General features: G+C 36.6%; 2 protein-coding genes across 2 annotated transcripts in view; one reads left to right on the forward strand and one right to left on the reverse strand.

Annotated features, from left to right (window-relative positions):
- LOC100378052 (DDB1- and CUL4-associated factor 11-like) overlaps positions 1 to 7,612 on the forward strand; it is a 31,360-nt gene extending 23,748 nt beyond the window's left edge. Inside the window, exons 12-15 of the mRNA XM_085500034.1 lie at positions 4,320 to 4,435; positions 4,672 to 4,711; positions 4,866 to 4,975; positions 5,980 to 7,612. Of these exons, the coding sequence (XP_085356160.1) occupies positions 4,320 to 4,435; positions 4,672 to 4,711; positions 4,866 to 4,975; positions 5,980 to 6,123 (410 nt within the window). The 3' untranslated portion in view covers positions 6,124 to 7,612. The remainder of the gene's footprint in view (positions 1 to 4,319; positions 4,436 to 4,671; positions 4,712 to 4,865; positions 4,976 to 5,979) is intronic.
- A 1,680-nt stretch (positions 7,613 to 9,292) lies between these two features.
- On the reverse strand, positions 9,293 to 17,399 carry LOC100378202 (hepatocyte nuclear factor 4-gamma-like). Its single transcript, XM_078010359.2, has 6 exons — positions 17,165 to 17,399; positions 16,473 to 16,588; positions 14,819 to 14,986; positions 13,683 to 13,923; positions 11,050 to 11,286; positions 9,293 to 9,675 (listed from the first exon to the last, which is right to left on the reverse strand). Exons 1-6 carry the CDS (start codon positions 17,397 to 17,399, stop codon positions 9,293 to 9,295), a joined length of 1,380 nt encoding a protein of 459 aa, XP_077866485.2.
- Positions 17,400 to 22,052: the final 4,653 nt, after the last annotated feature.

A 22,052-nucleotide genomic window follows, 5' to 3' on the forward strand; every position in this document is an offset into this window, starting at 1 on the left:
CGCGGCGCCCTGTTATCTGTAATTGGTGCCCTGTTTAATATGTCAGCGCCCTGTTACATATCCTGTGCGCCCTGCATGGTTCCAGACAAAGAAGTGTTTACAAAACAGGCCATCACTCATTGTCTTCCGAAGATGATTCATTGTGCTCAGGGTAACTGGTTCATTGTTTTTAAGGTGTGAAAACTGTGAAAATTTTTCAACACGATTAAAAATGAACATGTGGCCTAGAAAGGTGTATTACTGTACCCATATTTTTACTGCCAGGGTGACGTCAAATATATAAATCGTTATCGGTTATTGTTAAAACATAAGATCTGTGGTTAAAACCAAGTTCACGCCGTGACTTGTACATGTAGCAGCAACATCGTCACCGCCGAGCGGAACAAAGGCAGCCATGCTCTTGCATGATCGGTAAACAACCAACGCAGCCGACGTACATGTACCATCACAGACATTGCTGATCACCAAGAAGTCCACACGAATTGCTTGCTTAAACATGTAAATGTTTATATTTTGACGAATGTCTCTATTTAAAGTTGAATTTTCTTTAAATCACTATTTAAAACCCCGGTAAAACGGCCATGCTTTCAACTCGCATCATTAGTGGAGGAAATAAATTTACTTGTGTTCTTCCTGGAACAAATATTCTGATTGGTTGTTTTTCGCGTCAATGCGTGGCTTTGGCCAATCAAAAGTATCGTTACATAGTATCAGGGTGCACACAGTAAGCTGTTTTCAACAAGGCAGACATCAACAAACTTTCGATTTGAATGAAAATTATTCTTTTAAGTATGTATTTTGTAATACTATTATTTTTGATAGTAACTGTTAACTGCAGATCGAAAATCTTCTATTGTGTACATTTTATTTCGTTTGATCATCTTGCTTTTTGGTGCCATTCATGCAAGTTTTTTAATGAACCAATTACGAACATTTGTGCGACATCATACATTTTATTTTGCTTCGTCCAAATAAATATAAATCATAAATAAAAATTTTTGCTAAAAATTGAATTAAAGCATGTATGTATCTGGGAAAATAAATTAACAAACGTCTTTTTCTGGACGCGATCATTACTGGTAAACAACTGATGTCGCCGCGTGATGAATCGTGGAGCTAAAATCAGCTGATTGTAGGTGCTGGCGTTTACTTAATAATAGCTCCTCAAAATTCTCATTCATTTTGAAATAATAAATATATATTATGCATATGTAATAATATGTAGATTAATATATTTTTTGGTTTCCATTTTCAACATCCATGCCAATGATGCACGTTACAAATGTGCCACGCCCACTTCACATTGGCGTGTCCTGTTTAATTTTCAAACCGTGGAGAACCTTGCCTTGGGGAACTCACCTCATGGGAGAAGAGAGCACCCCCCCCCCTCCGCAACTGCCGAACCCATGGCCACATATCCCTGTCATACACAGATTGCGCCGGTGTAGACCGGTTTGGAGACAGTTGGTGACCGATCCCTGGACCTTTCCAGGTGGTGACATCCTGTTACGGGATACCGCTGAAATCTCCATCTCCCCCGTCAGTGTCTCCCCTATTGCGCACTGCCAGGGGACTCTCACAAGGCGGAAGCAATCAGGCAGGAAGTAGCAGTTTGCTGGGAAAAGATGCCATACACAGGGTAGATCAGCCGGAACTAAGTCCAGGCTTCTACCCAAATTTGTTCGTTGTACCAAATCTACAAGTGGTGGGCGCCCAGTTCTGGACCTAGGCAGACTGAATCAGACGTGCTCCTTCAACGATTACACATGGAGACGCCATTCATTGTTCTTCTCTCAATCCACCGTTTTGACTGGCTAGCCCCACTAGAATTAAGCGGGGCCTACCTGCACATACCGATGCACCCAGCGAGTTGCCATCTCCTTCGAATCGCCCAGCTGGACCAAGTATTTGATTTTCTGGTTCCCCTCATTCGTCTTATGCACAGCGCCCTACGTGTTCACCAGGATGATGAAACAGGTACTGCTGCTGCTACACCAAATGTCGGTACACCTCAATCCGTACCTAGACTGCTGGTTACTACACAACCCGGACAAGGGGTTAATAGTCAAACACGTCAGGCTAACACAAGATTCACTTCACCAGTTGGGCTCGTTAGTAAATCGACAAGTCCCATTGCAGTTGGTGTCCCTGGGCAAGAAGTTTGACACAAAGGTAAGCTTGGTATAGCTATTTCAAGCGTGTTGCTTAGCGCTAAGCAGCCTAGCCGAACGCCTAGTCAGCGTTCCCTCAGTGTCCCTCTGAAAACTAATGCGGATCATCGGAATGATGACCTCGGTTCGAAAGGTCGTTCCCCAAGCCGCATGACGCAGCTGCCCAGTATAACGCTTGTAATAACGCTGAGCTCTTGTATGGGAACTAGATAGGTGGGTTTTGATCTCGGACCAAGTGAAGGAAGCCCTGCCCTGGTGGTCGTCACTGGCCAACCTCGGACAGGGGCCCCCCTTGGACCCACTTGCCTCCTCCCAAGGTTGGGGAGTGCATCTATTGGACGAGCAAGCCCAAGGATATGGCCCCTGCATTAGTTTCGGGACTACCATATCAACCGACTCAAACTGAAAGCAGCTCTACCACGCTTTCTACCCATATTTCAAGAAGGAAGGGGACGCGTTCCCCATCGTTGTCAGTACTAGCGGAGCAAATCCTCCTTTGGTGCCTGGAATACAATGTGGAGCTAACCGCAATCCCCCTTCCAGGGGTGAGGAACAGTCTGGCAGATGCCCTTTCAGGGCGGCTCAGTCTCCAGAACACGGAGTGGCTGATACCCCAGTGGGTAGCCTCCAGGCGGTTTGCCGCTGTAGGACGGTCCAATGTTAGACCAGTTTGCTGCACCCCAGAACGCTAAGCTCCCAATGTAAGACCGCCATGTCTTTGTGTTACGGCCCAGGCAGGCAGGATAGGTCGGCCTCCCCAACTTCCATGACCAGGTGGTTTACTGCAACAGTAGTAGAGGTCTATAATACTTTAACTTCCTCGACACAGAGCTTGCAGAAACACCAAGTACAAGCGCATGAGGTCTGTGCGATTGCCAACTCACTCGTGTTAGCGTCAGGTGCCCCCTCTCGAGCACACACAGAGGGCAGGCTTCTGGAGAATGCAGAACGTCTTTATCAACTACCACCTAAGGGACACCAAATCCATTGAGGAAGGTCTCTTTAGGTTGGGTCCCATCGTAGCGGGTCAGTCTTGGATTGCCGACCCAGCCGAATGACCACAAGGGTCCCTGCACATAGGCAATAAGTCAGTCTCTGCATTTTTTGCGGACAGATTTCTCTACCATCAGCACTCCCTGGAAGCTCCCAGGGCCCGCTATTCGGCCTATGCCCTCATGCAGAACTGTTTCGGTTATTTTGAAAGCTTACTACCTCCAGAATTGGGTTGGCATCTAGCTTTCTCAGGCACACCGAACCCTGTCACCATAGCAGCATTTTGGCTTCTTGCTCCGGGGACAGCACAGGCAAGGTAAGACACCACCCTTTTTGGGTCTTAACTAAGGTGTTTAGTTTATTGTCGTTTGTTTCATCTATCGGCGTCTGACTCTGCCTACAGTTCAAAATAGTCATTTTGACTGACTGGAGTCTATGGTGGGTAATTGAACGTAGTGAATTTAGGCAGAGGGTTCTCCGAACCTGCCTATTCACATAGTTCATACCCACCATAGATTCTGGGTTCCCCCCAACCACCCCACTCGTAGCGTTGGTCTAAGTCCTTGAGGCGGAGAGAAAGTAACCAGAGTGATTGTCCAGCCGTTAATGGAGCTATCATATGGCCTCGGTCACGTGGTTCGGGACATAAGGGAAGAGAATCTTGGGGTCGTAGGGCTTCCCCTGACCTAGATCTCTCCATCACCTGCAGAATCGCTGATTAATGCCTACAATTCAAAATAGTTTTGATTAGATTTTTGACTCCCATTTGAATGAAATTTGATACATAAATGCTCTAGAACTATAGACAGGTCCGATTAATTTTGGGTTGAAAATTGTTCATATTAATTCTCTAATAATAATTCATAGTTTTTTTGTTTTAATCACATTTCAATGAAACTTGGTACATAGATATTACATTACGCAGGCCTTATTAGTTTTACACTCAAATCTGCTCATATCAGTTACCTGATTTACATAATTAGTTTTCAGCTATTCCATCAATATCTCAATTACAAGTAATTTTTAATGTGTCTTCAATACTCTCAGCACGAAGGAGTTCTTTCTAAGCTTTCTTTGATTAGAAATTTATACAAAGTCATGTATATCACCCTAGATGGAACACACACTAAGTCCATTCTTTGACACTCTTGACAGCTGCCAGGAGGAATCGTAGCATTGCTGGTGATCCATCGTTGATGACATACAGAGGTCATAGCGTCTTACAGACTCTAATCAGATGCAGATTCTCACCTGAATTCACTACAAGTCAGGTGCGTTCTGTGTACACTTGTATACCAGGGTGAAACAGGTGTTAAATATTGGACATTTATATGAAGTCACTGTGTTCAAAATCTTTCTACATAATTGGAGAATTCTCTTCTAGATGGTATCATGTGGAAAACCCAATATATTTCTTTGACACTCATAGTTTTCCTTTTCTAGAAACTCTGTGAGAAATATGTGAATTTTGTTAATTTAATCAATACAGATTCATTATTTTTTATAGCAATATATTTATACAGGATGTTCTTCTGGAGCAGTCGTTAGTAAGTTTATTTTCCAACTTCATAAAGCACTGATTAATGTTTCTTCACCTTGATTATAGAAAAAAGTGTTTTAACCACTATAAAAAAGGAGATTACTAACTTTAGCGTACTGTAATCAGTTTCTAGAGTATAATGAACATTTTTTTTCTTTCAGTTTATGATTTATTAACTGGTGACATAGTAACAAAGCTCAAAAATAGACAAAGAGCTTGTGTACGAGATGTCTCTTGGCATCCGTATGATTTCAGTATTGTCAGTACATCGGTGAGTTATCTTTTTTGATCGGTAATATTGAAGAGAATGTGAGCTCATTTGTATAGGTGATAATAACAGATGGATGTAGAATTGAATCTATCGTGAAAATTGTAAAGGTTCGGAGATTCTTTATGTATTGGACCCAATTGGCTGAATGCCAATTATCAGGCAGTTATTACAAGAGTACCTCAATGTATGCACAAAGATTGTACAGCGGGAGTATCGACCGACGCACAGCGGAGGACGATATGACTGCATACTGTCTGAGGTATCCTTGTAATAACCTTTATATTATTATACATCTTTTCCTTCCAAGGATACATCATGGGAATGCCAAAATCCAAAAAGCATAGAACAGAAACTTCTTTGTGTAAAGTGTGGTCAAACCCTGGGGCACTTTTGCGCGTAATCGTTCTATATTTAGAATTCGCGTTTCCTAATATGGTAGGATGAAAACACCCAGTGCAATACTGCAAAACTATGGCACGCTGTAACTTATGGCGTTACGGTGACAAATACATAGTATTTATAAATATGGCTGACAAAATACAAGTTCTGCAAATGTGTACGTGTCTAGATTGAGATAATGTTTTTTTTGACACATAATTGATTTGCACATTTCTTCACATGCAGAGATGATTAAAGTGAACACAACTAATGAAGACCTAAGTGTATTCTGTCCATGGCATTTCCAGCATGAAAAATGATGTACATCAAGGACCCATCATGTTCAATTGACATACCAAGTTTGAATGAAATGTGTTTATATGCCTGACAGATCTGGTTGCAGAATGGCAAAAATTTTCAGCACTAAAATGGCTGCTATTCGGCCATTCTGAATTGGATCATGAAACAAATGCATGCATGTGTGTATGTAGTTTGAATGAAATTGGCCCTTTCATGTTTGAGATCCAGGTGTGGACGGGCGCTCAGACAAACATGAAATTACAAGTCCCTGACCACTCTCCTTCTTCTCAATGTGCTTATTCCATCTAATCCTTTATCTTACACAGTGGGATGGTTCCATCGGCAAATGGGAATATTACAACCCACATCCACCTGAAGGTAACCGTAGCACTTTTCAATTTCCTCACTTCGACGGCGCTGATGACGACCTGCGAGCAGGGAGACGACCCATGATAGTTATCGATATTTGATTTTTGGCGAGCTCTGTAATGTTTTACATGAAGAGTCTGCCATGTGCATGAACGTATATGGACAGTCGTATCAAACAGTCGTATCAAGTCGTATCACGGTACGATACAAGTTATACTATGACAGTAATCAAAGTATAGAGGCCATGAATCCTCGTAGTCTCGGATAACATCATATGGATCTGTAGAAGTGAAACCTACTACTATAACCCCTCATTCAATGTCACCGACGTCTGCAGATAGATCCATGCTTGATGATTTGAAAACCAATTATGATTATTTACTTCGCCATGAATTGAACCATTTACATCATAAAATAATTTGTTTTTTTCAAAGTATATTTTTGACTTAATTTTAATTTTAATGTGTTGATTTTACTTTGTACAGAAATACAATCTGATTCAATGTACAAAACTGCTTCTGAGAAAATTCAGCAACCTTGAGTGTGTGTGTGTGTGTGGGGGGTCTACGATATTTTGTTGAAAACCCTTTCATACCATTATAACGTCATTCAATTTTGAATAATAACAATTAGTTGCCAATGAAATAATTGTAGGAAAAACTCTATTCAGGCTAAATTCTCACACAAACTACAGAGTAATGCAAATGTGGTCTCTTTCATGTGCGTATATGGTGTTCACATTGCATGAGCAACAAAATATGGTTGCATCGGTTCTATTTTAAGTAATTCCAACCACATTGCTCTCACTTAAACAGACTACAGAACATTGCAAGGGGAAAAAACATTGTTATCAATTTATTCAATTTATCACAAAATATAACAGATATTGGTATTTTTGTTTTTTTCTCTATTTTGTTTATTCTTGCATGTATATACACATCAGTTGTCATGACAACAGCTCTGTACTCTGTTTTATGAATACAAGTAGTCTAATTTTAATTATTAAAATAAAGTAAACATCGAAAGAAAGTGAAAAAAAATGCATTTCTGTTGTACCAAAGGATGCTAAAATACTTTATGCAAAATAACTATTGCTTAATTTATACAAAGAAATTATCTGGACATTTATTTGATTTTTTTGAGATCAGTGAAACATTTAGGATGTACTCTGAAGCTCAAGATACAACACGCTAAAACTAAAAGAACACACAACGTAAACACACAATCTGTAATATAATGGTTTCATGATATTATTTTTAAACAGGAGAATGCAACTTTGATTTTTGTGAAAGATTGTAGATTTTTTTTTCATCATTTTTGATTAAAATCGTAGTGCAAGAAGTAACTTGATTCAAAAAAAAGAAAATTATCGCAGCAAGTAAATAAAACATCCTTTCAATTGGGAGTCATGAAAAAGTGATTGTCGCATCTCAAAAACACTGTTCCTTTCATATCTGATAACTAAAATGATGATGATAGATATTTTTTTTTTAATTATTAAGATGATTTAAACTACAAAGTAGATTTTAAGTATAATAACGTTTTCTTTTGAATTGTGAATAATTTTGAAATAAAAAGTTGTGATTGAAATTTTTTCAAGTTCATGTATTGCTTGTTGCAAATATATACACATTTATGCTGTGAAATACTGAAGATTCAAAGATGCGAAATTTGAAAGAAAAAAATGCTTATTTTTAACAACTTTTTTTTCATAAAATGAAAAAAAAAGTCACCCAAAACTAGCAAGTTTAATGACAGATAATTATGCAATATTGTTCAAATTATAATAAAGCATGACATTTTGGTGCTCATCAAAAATAAGAGATTGTCCCATAACAAGCAGATCTTTTTTTTCTTTCTAAACAGATATATGGTTTTAAAAACACTTGAAAAACTAGCAAATAATTCTCTTAAACAACTGCAGTATGCATGAAATTACCACCAGTGTGCCCTCTAACAGGACTCAATTTGTAGAGATCCTGATTCAGAATGGAACCCCCCCCAATCAACTCAGCTTGTTGCCTGCTGGGGGGGGGGGGCAGTCTTAAAGTATAACAATAAAACACTACTAGACTGTATACTAACTGATTTAAGAAAAAAAAGTGGTGGCCCCTGAATTTCTTCGTTTGTACACTATGTTCATAAAATTCATTTTAGCAAAGTCTTTGTGTGTCTTGGAGGGCACACTGATTACCACATATGGTAATTGTTACATTATAGATTCATATTCTTTTAAAAAAAAACAAAAAAAAAACATTTTTTTGGTAAAAATGTGAATATATACAAGAATGATTAATCAGACATGGTCCAGCTGATACAAAGCTCATTCACAGTGCACTTCTGAATAGGAACTCAAAAATGTGTACAATTTTACTACGTTCATTTTCTGATATAGTGGCAATTGATTAACGCCTTCTAGTGGTAAATAGTACAAATTAAGGGACGACGTCAAAAGATCGATGTCGGATAAAAAACTTAATTCCTTTAGTTTTTTTCCAAACCCCCCCTACCCCCCACTGAAACTTAATTGATAAATATTGGTCATGGCGTCAGACTATATTCACCATTAAATACAAATTGATAATCGGACAGTAGTATTGCATAGCAGTTGGTTGTCGGGTGGGTGTAAAATGAGTTTACAAATGCACCTCATTTGACCACCAGATTTACACTCGAACCAAACCATTTTTCTGTTTATTTTCCATTTTCGGTCATTTCTGTCCATGATTGGATAGAACTACAAATACTCCAAGATTTTTTTGACTTCATTAAAAAATAAAATCGTTTTTGTAGGATGGAAATTTTTTGAGGTCAAAACCCCCCACCCCCAAACTAAAGCAAATAAGTTTTTTATCCGACATCGATCTTTTGACGTTGTCCCTAAAAGTTATAAAGTTGAATGTTCTCATCAGAATACAACCATGACCAACCTTGAAATTCTTCAGATTTGGGTTGAAAAAAGTAACAATTTATAACTTAAAATATTAACAAGCAAGCCCTACAAATACAACACATGCAAGAAATATGGCAAATATGTTAATCACGATATTATATATTCATATAGATTCAAAAAAATAATGCTTTTATCTTAATTTTAACAATTGGTTGTTGATGGCCACTGCACTAGAAAGCATTCCTCAAAGAAAAAAAGGCCAAATATACTAAAACATAAAAAATCCCCTCTGAGATGTTTCAGGGACGGTTTTAAAAAATAATAAAATGGTATCTTCCCTCAGTTCAAGATGTGTTCATAACTGGATTCGTTCAGTTTCAACTTGCAGTCACTCTTGTTTGAGTGGCACTAGTGGTTATAGTAGGTGGTGTACTTGCAGCAGTTACGGCGACAGTGGTCATGTCTTCATATCGGATACCACTAGATGCTGCGATGACTTCTCTTTTGAATGCATGCGTGGAGCTGGCTACTACAGCGGCTCTTGTATAATCCATATCAGATAAATCTTCACGTTTTGGCCCATGTGCAGCAACTTGTTGCAGTTTCAGAAATTCACTTGCTGTAGGATGGGATGCTGCACTGATAGATGCTTCACTCGGTTGCAGTTGATGCATTATAGGGTGGCCGTTGGTTAGATGGTCTGTTGTAGGATTGGCTGCTGCTGCTGCCATCATGCTATGTTGTGTGTCATTGCTTGTACCTGAAAATGAAAGATACATAGCTTGTCATGCAGGCTTGAATGAATTAAGGTATAGCAGCAAGTTCCCTGACACTTTCCAGGCTAGAGATTGTTCGAAATTTTGAAACTGTTAATAGTACACATACTCAAAAAAGTATTTTAATATATAGAGAAAAAAAGGCACACATATGTGATTAAAATTCTTAAGAGTTTGTTTACATTGCTCTTCGCTTGAAGTGTCTGGATTGCTTCTGATTGCTACCTAAAATGATGGTGTGGCTTAAATTAACACAACACTTGCTGAAAGCCTCCGGATAGCCAAATTGACTGGTATATAATGGCTGTTATATGTAATTGTAAACCAGAACAGTATGAAGCCTATCCATGCTAAATTGCAACTGATATTAAGGTGTAGTGACCATATTTTGTAATAAATAGGTGTTTATTCAAATGTCTGCCACAAAAATCAAACTATTTTATTTTGAATTAAAAAAAAAAATTGTTTATACAATGTTAGAAATGCATAACTTTGAAGAACTGAGTATTACTAAAATTAATCTTATCAAATATGTGTAGCACATACATGTATATTAAAGCGTGGAAATGCCTCAAAAGAATTTTGTGTTTGTTTCACAATATTTAATTACAACCTTTTTATGTCCCGTGTTTTTTTTTTGTATATGATCTCGCAGTGAATGATAAATTGTCTATCGATCGTTATTTGAAATTAAAGCTGCAGAGCTGTTTTGTCAGGTCCAAGTGAATGTTAAAGTTGTTATTGCTTGTATATATTCTATATAAATGATAATATATGCCATAACAAATTCAGATCCACAGAAAGTGGTCAAATAACCATTTTCTGTTTAATTTCCACCTAATCATGTGACATGTCTTTTCTCAAACTTGAGAGGTATTATTCAGATATAGTTTCAATTCTAACACCCCAGCCATTCCGAGGAAGCAGAGTTTTAAGCATTTTATCTGTTTTCTACTTTAAAAAAAAATGGCGGCCATAGTTACATGACCTCTGAAATGTTATCTGTTGTACATTAAAATCTAGTATATGCCTTAACAAATTGAGATCGTCTAGACCCTCTGAAAGTGGTCAAAAAGCCATTTCCTGGTTAATTTCAATGAAAGATGGCTGCCAAACCAGGCGACAAATCAAAATTATGAAGGATAGGTGCTTCAGTTTCAGTTTAGAAGTTTAAGGAAAAGGGTGTTCAAGGGTGACAAAGAAATGGCAGAAGAACAAATTTGATCAAAAACTGGGAAAATCATGGGGCCCAAGATGTTGAAATGTGTCGACCATGATCGCGATAGTTTATACCAGATGCATATACCTTGATAAGAAGTGTCCCAAATGCTGAAATATACAGAAAGTTTTATTAATACCTCCAAGCAGCATTTCTTGGAGTAGATTATCTATCTTAGTGACACCAAACAACTTGGCAAACTGCACTTGCTCTATCATATGCCATGTGATACTCTGTAGTGATGGTAACACCAATAAGATTTCTCCAAAGCGGCCTCTCGAGTCGTATTGTCGGTCGTTAATGTAGTCTTCCAGGTTTATCTGTGCTTGATATCGTAACGATTTAATCTTCATTGAGTCGCTCAAACCTTTGGCATCTGAAATATCGTTATGGAAACCACTTAGAATGGGTCAACATTTACTGGGACTTTAATTTTTTTTTTTTTTTTGTATGGATCACCAACTCATACTTTTGACATAATATTTGTTCAGAAAATAATGAGATGGTACTGTTGCAACAAAAACACATTTATTTAAGTTGATCAAAATCAACAAAGTTTGACTTGAGAAAATTACAAATCGATTTATAAACCGAAGGCTAATTATTATTTTGGTCTCTAAACAAAGACAAAGCTACAAATCAAAGAAAGCTTAGAAAGAACTCCTGTGTGCTGAGAGTATTGAAGACACATTAAAAATTAATTCAAAATTACTTGTATACTTGAGATATTGATGGAATAGCTGAAAACTAATTATGTAAATCAGATAGCTGATATGAACAGATTTGAGTGTAAAACTAATAAGGCCTGCGTAATGTAATATCTTTGTACCAAGTTTCATTGAAATGTGATTAGAACAAAAAAAACTTTGAATTATTATTAGAGAATTAATATGAACAAATTTCAACCCAAAATTAATCCGGCCTGTCTGTTCTGTACCAAATTGTATTCAAATGTGATAATCAGTAATTGAGATATCAGTATTAATTATTTTAATTAGGTGATTAATAAGTATAAATATTTACCAAAAACTAATTGGGTCTCTGCATAGTCCTAGGTTCATTGAAATGTGATGATGAATACTCTATAAAAGTTTCATTAAAATCCAATTAGTGGTTTTTTATATATCAGTGGAACATTCATGAAAAAAATTAACTAATTATGCGAATTAGGTAATTATATTCCACAATTATTTACCCTAAAACTAATCAGGTCTCTGCATAGTCCTAGAGGATCTATGTAGCAAGTCTCATTAAAATATGATGATCAGTACTTGAGTTATCAGGCGAAAAGCTGAAAATTAACTAATTATGCTAACAAATAATTACCCCAAAACTAATCAGGTCTCTGCACAGTCCTTAAGTAACTATGTACCAAGTTTCATTGAAATGTGGTGATTACTACTTGAAATATCAAAAGCTGAAAATGTATTAATTATGCAAATTAGGTAATTAATATGTACTGATATTATTCTAAAAACTATCAGGTCTGTGCAGTGTCCTATGACATCTATGTACCAAGTTTTATTGAAATGTGATGATTAGTACTTGAGATATCAGTGGAAAAGCCAAAAATTGATTAATCATTATGCAATTTAGGTAATTAATATTGCACAGATTTTTACCTAAAACTAATTAAATCTGCGCATTAGTTCAGAGCATCTATGCACCAAGTTTCATCAAAATCCAATGAGTGTACGTTCTTGAGATATCAGTGGAACACATACACACACAAAGAGACACATAGACAGACACACTAACTGCAAAGACTCCCTTTTTGTGCTTCGCACATGGGAGTCAAAAGTATTGCTGAAAGGTTGGTCACATAAAACAGGTGTTCTTTATACACAGGTTACTCATACATTATGCTGAGGTACTGCCTAAAAGTGGTCACTATAAACAGGAGGTTTTTATACCAGGATGCTCATATGTTATTCCTTGGAACTGCTTAAAAGTGGTCACTATAGGCAGGTGGTTACTATATAGAGGTAAACTATTATGTATAACTTAGCAATTTAAACAAATTAAATTAAAAATTCCTTAAACTTTCACATTTTTTTTTTCAACCATGTCAAATTATGCACCCACCATGATATAGAAACATGTCAAATCAGAAGCTGTTATGCTGTGATTCATGAAGATGTTCCCCATGTCTTGAAGCACATATATAAGTCAAGCTTTCAGGCTGTCTTGCACATGTAACGCAAGTTTACTATGTGACATGTGACAATTGGGGACTTTGACATTCAGAGAGTTTAAATCCATGATAACACTGAAAACACCAAACATTTAGCTCTAGATAGAATTCACTTTTCCACCGAGTTCTACACACCTCATTCAAATTCTGGCCACAGCTCATCACAAAATTATGACGAGTAACATGCTGTTGTTACCAGACACTAGTAAATATTCAGTCAGAAAATGTACTTTTGATACTTAGAGTGGAGGGGTCGTCACCTGCGCATGCGCGTAAATTGAGTCCAACACGATAATAACACATGCTAAAAATACAAAGGCTCATGGGTATACACTTGTTTGTAAACAGTGACACGCTGTGGTCATCAGACGCATGCGGCAGGTGACGACTCCCCCATTTAACATGCAATTCTTTACTGTGATAAAGAGCTGGTCATCATTTTATATCATTTTGTATGTCACAAACATTGTACAAAAGATATTTTAAACAAAAACAGAAGTTGTGAAGACCACTACAGATTGTTGAACAAGCCATGGCATTTTAACATTTGATTGTAGAGTATAACCATGTATACACACCTGGATCAAAGAAAACAATCGCTTTCAAACACGCAAATTCGTGATCATCTATCTGGACATCATGAAGCGGTTTCACCAGCTCGTCAAGTATCCGTGCTGCAATCCGACTGATTTCCAACTGTGGAGCATGTCTCGGTATTATGACATCATTTCCAAGCAGTAGGATGTCTTTGTAATTGAGTGAACGTTTAGCCACTCCCAGCACCAGGTGTTCACCAGCATGAGCTCTCAGAAGTGCCACCTGTTAGTGAAGTTAGGAATTAGTTTGGGTTCAAAGACGTGGGTTACAACACAAAATCAATTTCAGCGTAGTAGACCCAAATTTAACTATTTAGTATTACTACAATAAGATGTATGTTCTATGTTTAACATTTAGTAAATAATGCTGTTGAATACATGCACTAAAGTTTTATTTGGACCAACAAAATATCTTCCCTTTCAATCATATGTGGTGCACTTTACTGGTATGCAAAATGATTGTGCAGACATCTCTGTATCGAATGGCAGTTTAATATAATACAGTCCCAGTCAAACACGGATGGATTCTGAAGTTGTATAGTAAGAAAAATATTAATTTGAAGCTTTTGAAATGTAAAGTAACAGCTATGGGATTCCCAAGCCTTGCCAAAAACCAAACATTATTAAGCAGTATGTAGAGTTTTCAACATATTTAATAAGGTATCATCAAGTCAGAAAATCACAAACAAAATTCTCTGTTTGTAAAAAGACTATATAACAAAACAAATATTCAATGTAAATTAATTTCCATTTAGATCAGTTTGAGTTGCACACCAGACTCTTTGAGTTTTTACCCGCATTGCCATTATATGTTGGCTCCCTTTTGAATTTATAGGACAGCTACTCATACTGGTAGAACATCCGAGCAACATCGAACATACTCCCTAGACTAGTTGTGTTTAACATACTCCCTAGACTAGTTGTGTTTAACATACTCCCTAGACTAGTTGTGTTTAACAAACACCCAAAGCAGAATTAAAACAGCAATGTATTGTGGGATTTATTGTACAGACTGTAGAATTACTAGTATGTTTTTGGGTGTTCAACTCCCAGTTGAAGTTGAACCCTGGAACAGCCAATCATGAGCCAGCACTACAACTATTTTATGCTATGCTTACCTGGTCATCTAATGGTAATTCACAAAAGCTAGGTATATATTTGGCCCATTCCACTAACACTAATAACTGCTGCTTCATGCTTTCACATATGTCTTCAAGCACCGCAACCTTTTTATTCGATGATATGGTGTTCTCTGACAATGGTGGCGCCATCTGATGGGGAAACATCTGTAAAAGAACATGATGAATATTAATAACTACAATATTAGTAAATTGACTTTTTGATTGTGGGGGTCGGCATCAGAATAACAAGGCTTTAATTAGTTGATGACAATGGTTACAGAATTAAATTCATATGGGAGTATGTTATTCAGAGACCACATTTATTCAAAGCGCACTAAACCACAATTTGGACTTGATCATTAAAATATAACTTATTTTGTCTGGTTAACAGACCTTTGTTGTTGATGCCAATATAAGAGTCATGTCAACATAGAATTGATTATGAATAAAAAATTATTACTGGATTTAATCTGAGGTTTGGCTGGTAAGAATATACAGTGACTTGTGAATTAAAATCAACATGTGGACAATATAAGAAATATTGGTGTATCAAAAAATATAATTAATATATAGTAATGAAAAATATATAGTAGTTTAACAAGTGAAATATGTGCATTTAAATTTTGGAAAACAAAAATTGAATTTTACATTTTACAGCACTTTTAATATCAATCCTTTGAGCACCATAGTTAACTTTTGTCACCAATAAAAAAATTAAAACCAAAAATTTTTTCATAATTTTATTTTTTGTATAATTTGATCAAGACTTGTAACGAATAGAAAAATTTTGTTTATTTTGTTTAATACAATTATTAAAACATCATACAGAAAATGGAAAAATGTTATGGCGGGAAAAAATGTTCTCAAAAAATGCACTCAAAGGGTTATGATGACAGACACTGTAGTGTTTTTGTAACACTATTATTCACATGCAGGAAGTGAGTAGTAGATTCAAGTCTATAGAACCAAGGTTTAATAAGTAATAAGGTATGCAACTAGTGTGACTTGAGATGAAGATCTCGCATGAATTGTGATACAATTGCAAATATTTCTAATATTAACAGTGAGTCTGAGTGAAATGTACAGTGTTCATCTTGGATTGTCCTTATATGTACAAATACCGCATTTAAGTGTTTTTATGCATCATTGTCATAGTGGAAGCAGGATAGATTGACAGGCGTATGAAACTCACGATTAAAAGAATCACTAAAAATGAATTCAACTTGCATACCCTTCCACTTATAAATCTTTGATAGACCCAACATGAATTCAAAGAATAAAATTTTTTTTTTTTTTACATGTTGAATGAAAATAATTTATGGACACAGTGAGTTACATTCAGTTAAGATTCATTACGATGGCAAAGTGACAAAGCTGACCAGCTGCCAGATAATTATTAGATTATTAATACATATTCTACATATATGCGTGCATACTTAAGAAATATACTTACCGATAATTCAGTCTGAATCATATAACAATGTATAAGGTAGGCCAATGATCACCATGGATACAAAACCTAGAAGATGGTGAACATGGGGATAAAATGAAATGGTATGACATCAGGTACTCCTACACAACATGCAAATGAGGGTGGAATGGAATGGTTTTATTATGAACAACAACATATATAGAAATACAATTGACTGACCTGACGGGAAAGAACTTCAGCATTTAGAAGCATATTTACAGACATACTGCCGCTGGTTAGGTTGTCTTCGTAGCTGGTTCTACGAGTGCTGATTCGGTCCCTTTCATTTTGAACAGCTGAAACAGAAATGACTGATACAATAGGGTTACCTTGTTCATTACAGAGCGTGTGGCAATGTTACATATCAGTGGGGTGATCAAGTCAACACAATTTAATGTCGCGTGTAAACATACACACAGTCATAGATTATTATTTTTTCCAGAGACCATTAGCTACTGTAGCAGTATAAATTTGACATAGGCAATCCTTTACACAAATTTGATGAACATTTTCTTTCTTTACCATAAAACAATCATCATATTAATCAACATTTTTTACAAGACAACTTCAGGATATATTTTAATGCACAAGTGATATGAACAAGCCAGCCTCCTACTTAGATTTAAAAGCGATTATTGAGCAGTATATACATTTGTTCTAAGTGTCGGGGCTTTGAAGAAGTGTCAAAATACCTGTCGACTCGTCATGGCAGCAGTGTACTTCAGACACGTACCACTGTCACAACACATCAAAGTGACATGACTCAAAATGTTGCAATATACTCTGCTGTAATATATCAACTGAGTATAACTTTTTAAAATAACCTACTTGAAAGCTATCAGTAACTGTGACATCGCATTATAGATATTTACCTTCTTTTTTCATACCAGCTCTGAAACATTTTTTCAGTCGACAGTAGCGACACTGGTTACGCTTGTCTTTATCAACCACACATGTTCGACTGAAACGACAGGAATACACATGGTTCTTCCTTACACTGCGACGGAAAAATCCTTTGCATCCATCACAACTAGATGCACCATAGTGTTTTCCAGTTGCTCTGTCTCCACATATTGCACACACGGCATTGGCCGAAGTCCCGTTCATTTCGGCTTCTGAGTACAGAATAAAAAAAAATATTTAATTGTTTAGAATTCCATAATGCTAAATTTGTTTTTTTGTTTGAACTTCATTTATATAGGGTTAAGTCTATTCATCAATCAATATGGTAAGCTTCCATTAAGTATTGTTTTCGAAGAAAGTTTTTATCAACCCTTGATAATCTGTTAATCTTTGGCAAAACAGTTGTAGTGTTCCTTTGCATGCTAGGTACGATACGCAGCAATTTTATATACCCTGATCTCTAACTCAAAATGGACCCACAAGTGGGCAGAATTATGAACTCTCTTTTTATTGTTGATTCATGAATTGAACTTGCAATCTCCTTGACACTGGTAGGACAAAATTAAATCTGATCTATTTTCCAAATTATGATTATGATGTATTTTTAACATGAAAATGGTCGATAATCAGCCATCTTAAATTGGATCAACCAAATTGACATGATATATAATGTATACGTTAAAGTTTGATTGTGATTGGTAAAAGCATTGAAAAGATAAGGCTCCAGAATAGCCCGACATGTAGGCATGAGTGGCGTCCTCGCCGGCCGAACAGCATCAGACCCTACTAACGTCTGACAGAATAGCGTATGTCTTGTCGGCATGACCAATACTGTGAATTCGCATAGTTCATTCCATCTTGCAATGAGTTTCAATGAATATTCATTAAGTCAACCAACAAATAAACTCTGCCATGGATGGTTACTCTTTGTCACTATCTATGTTCCTGCACTTTGATTGGTACCGACAAGAAATCATCGGTGGAAGTAAAAAATTACATCGTTCTGTTAGCCGTGTGTTGGGTTTGAAGTACCGCGAACGGCGCAACTCATGCAACCTTTTCCAGAACAACATTTATTAAAACAAAATAGCCATCGGTTGGCTAATTTGAATCTGATCTGAAAAAACAAATATTGTGCATTTTGTCCAATTTATACATCAAATCCATTCACAACCAAGATCTGGTTCAGCAATTTATACATCAAATCCATTCACAACAAAGATCTGGTTCAGCAATTTATACATCAAATCCATTCACAACCAAGATCTGGTTCAGGAATGACTGTAATACCGATCATGAAACAAAAGTATGTGCATATTTATTCAAGGATGTATGATGTATATGGAATGTTTGAGTGTGATCGGTTCAGGCATAGCCAAGATGCAGATGGGAATGTTCGTACAGACAAATATAGAGAGATCAATCCATTAAGTTCCCATAATCTAAAAAAAACCTCATACCTTAAATATATTACATGAACTTATTTTGATCATAGAAACACTTGTGATTGACATAAGTACATATGCGCTACTAATGGAGTAAATACGGTATACACGCATCAATCTATCAACTTTACATAATCCAAACTATTTTGATTTGTATAGAACACTGGCTGCTCATAACGTTTAATTCAAGTTTTTACTCGTTGATGTTTTGAAAATCATTGCTGTTCTGAGCTTAATTCTAAATTCTCAGTAATAACGGGATATTCTTGTTTTTTCAAATTGTTCAGCTGTGTTATTAGCTTATTTGAGCATATCAATAATTGAATTGAATAAATGCATGTCAGCAGTTACATATAAATAGGCAGAGCAAGACACAACAGGCTCAAGATGGAATGTTTGATAACGATGTCTATCAAGGAGGGGGCCACCTGTAGATCACGGGTGGTGAGTGACAGTGTGCGTGTGAATAGAGAGGAGAGAACGGGTCATCTCAGATAGGGCTGTATTTTTTTTTTTTTAATTATCTCGTATGCATTTTTCACTGTCGCTAAGCAACAACAATGTCGAAAGATAATACAACTAATAGTATTTAACTAGTTCAACATTACTGGCAACTACTTATAGCTACCTCAATATAACCACACAGACATATGTAAGACCATTTGTACAAGCTGGCAAAACACGTCTAAATCAAACATTATCATTTGTCCCATGGAACATAGCCAACAAATCTGTTTCAGACAAAAAGGTTATAGAAAAGCTTAAATTAAATTTTTATTTTCAGCAATTTTTTATTTAAAACAATTAATACCATCCTTGAACTTGGATGTGATAGATTGCATTGATGATACATGTCATACCCACGTCACCACCCCTCTCCCACGTCACCACCCCTCTCCCACGTCACCACCCCTCTCCCACATCACCACCCCTCTTCCACGTCACCACCCCTCTCCCACATCACAAGATTTTCGTGGAATGTGGATATACGATTCGCTAATCTCTCTGGCACTGTCGTAAAATATTTTACAATCTGAATGATAATAATAATCATAAAAATTTAATCATAGATATTTCAATAAATATTATTCAAGTGGATTACTACTGGTCCCTTCAGGATTGGATATATACACATTATCAAATTTGACTTTTATATACATTATATAGATTATAGATTTGTATTAATCTGTGCTGCTCTATATTCAGTTACATGGAACCCTAACCACTGTAATTACACCATTATTAAAGTATTTTGAATATGGGTTTCATCCAAGATATACATGTAAGTGTGTATTTTAAAAATACACTGTGTCTTAACACAAAATTCAACCGTGTGTCCTGAATGTCGACTGTTCATCTTCACACCATGATGCGCCAAAAGCATCACTAGAAATTATCACTATGACTGATAATAATTGTACCTGGGTGTATAATATATAAAACAAGTCATTGAAAATGACACAGTCCCCATATTAAAGCGGAGGGGTTGTCGCAAGCGTGTCCTTGAAACTTGAGTTCCAAGTTCCAACAGATTGTTTATTTACATCAAAACACGTGTTCCGTGTAGTAGTAATATGGCCAAAAATAAAAAAAGCCGCTATTCGGCCATCTTAGATCTGATTATGAAACACACTGATATGTATGATGTATGTGCCAAATACGAATGAGAATGGTACATAAATTGTGGAAATAAAGTAGTAAGGCCAAAAAGTCAGATGGCTGTCAATCGGCCATCCTTGACTAGATTTTGAAACAAATTGTCACGGACATGCATCCTAACATGTATAAAGTACATGTATGTGCCAAATTTGAATGAAAACTGACAGAGCACATCCAAGATACCGCATAAAAAACAAAAACAAGATGCCTACCAGTCGACCATCTTTTATCCAATTGCGAAATAAATCGTCATGGACATGTATCCTAACATGTATAATCTATGTACCAAGTTTGAATGACAACTGACAAAGCATGTCCAAAATACAACATTTTCAAAAAACAAGATGGTTGCCAGTCGGCCATTTTGAATTGAATCGCTAAACCACTGCATGTGCATATGTACCACATAAGGTACTAGGCACATGCAAAGAATGAACGGAATTGGTCAACAGGATTCTGAAATATGACTCTGGACAGACTGACGGACGAACGGACGGACGGACACACGGACGGACGGACGGACGGACGGACGGACGGACAGACTCAGGAACTCACGGACAGTCGGGGACATGTATCCTAACATGTATGATCTATGTACTAAATTCGAATAAAAACTGACAAAGCATGTCCAAAATACAACATGGCTGCTAGTCAGCCATCTTTGATCCAATTGTGAAATAAATCGTCATGGACATGTATCCTACATGTATAATTTATGTACCAAGTTTGAATGAAAACTGACAAAGCATGTCCAAAATGCAACATTTTCAAAAAACAAGATGGCGGCCAGTCGGCCATTTTGAATCGAATCGCTAAACCACTGCATGTGCATATGTCCCACATAAAGTACTAGGCACATGCAAAGAATGAACGGAATCGGTCCAAGGGATTCTGAGATACGACTCTGGACGGACGCACGGACACACGGACTCACAGACGCACGGACAGAGACCGAATTATAAGTCCCTGTTTTCGGACTTCGTTCGAACGGGAACTAAAAAAATATGAATAACACATGTTGCATACTAATATTGGATAAAATCTAGAGTTGTATTCTGAGAGCATTCCCATAATTTTATTAGGGTTTTGGGGCTATTATGTGAGATATCTTAATATCTGGTCTGAATCAGTATGCATTGTGGGAAATACAATAATCAGTTATATATTTCAGCCTTTCAGCATTTTATTAGTACACATTATTTTTATAGACCACATATTGAAATTTGATTTTTCATTTTGAATAAGAAATGTGGAGTGTTTTGAGCATGTTAAAATAATGCAAGTGACCTGACGGTCGAAATAGCCCCGCTAAGTGCACGTGTATTATTATTGTATTAAAATTATTGTGAATTAAAATTAAAAAAATAGTATTCTGGATTTAGGTTAATCATAATGTGCAAACCAATAATACTAGGCAATTGTATGAAAAATCTCAGTTTAGTGCCTGAAATTCAAATATCATGGTTGCCCGTGGCGACTGTTAGGTCAGCTTCGTGAAAATGCACATGCCATCTTACCAGGTATTGTGTATAATCGGGCACATTAACTTGTTACCTCACCATGCACCATAATCAGTACATGCTCAGGATTAAAGTAACGTGCTGTCATGTGAATAGCAGGGTTAAACTGAGTACATCAAATCAGAGATAACAGCATTGATTACATTAAACAATTACTAAATGTTGAGTCATTGTTGGTAATCATTGACAACAACAGTCCTCATCTCATCTCAGTTCACTCACCCATAATATGC

The sequence above is a fragment of the Saccoglossus kowalevskii genome, chromosome 6, assembly GCF_978046115.1.
Source record: "Saccoglossus kowalevskii chromosome 6, keSacKowa6.1, whole genome shotgun sequence".
Classification (NCBI taxonomy): domain Eukaryota; kingdom Metazoa; phylum Hemichordata; class Enteropneusta; family Harrimaniidae; genus Saccoglossus; species Saccoglossus kowalevskii.

Coding starts and splice junctions, on each gene's coding strand:
- LOC100378202 (XM_078010359.2), bottom strand. CDS start 17,399: ATGAACGGGACTTCGGCCAATGCCGTGTGTGCAATATGTGGAGACAGA. Junction 16,589..17,164: donor AGCTGGTATGAAAAAAGAAG/GTAAATATCTAT, acceptor TTTCTGTTTCAG/CTGTTCAAAATGAAAGGGAC. Junction 13,924..14,818: donor AATTACCATTAGATGACCAG/GTAAGCATAGCA, acceptor CTTCACTAACAG/GTGGCACTTCTGAGAGCTCA.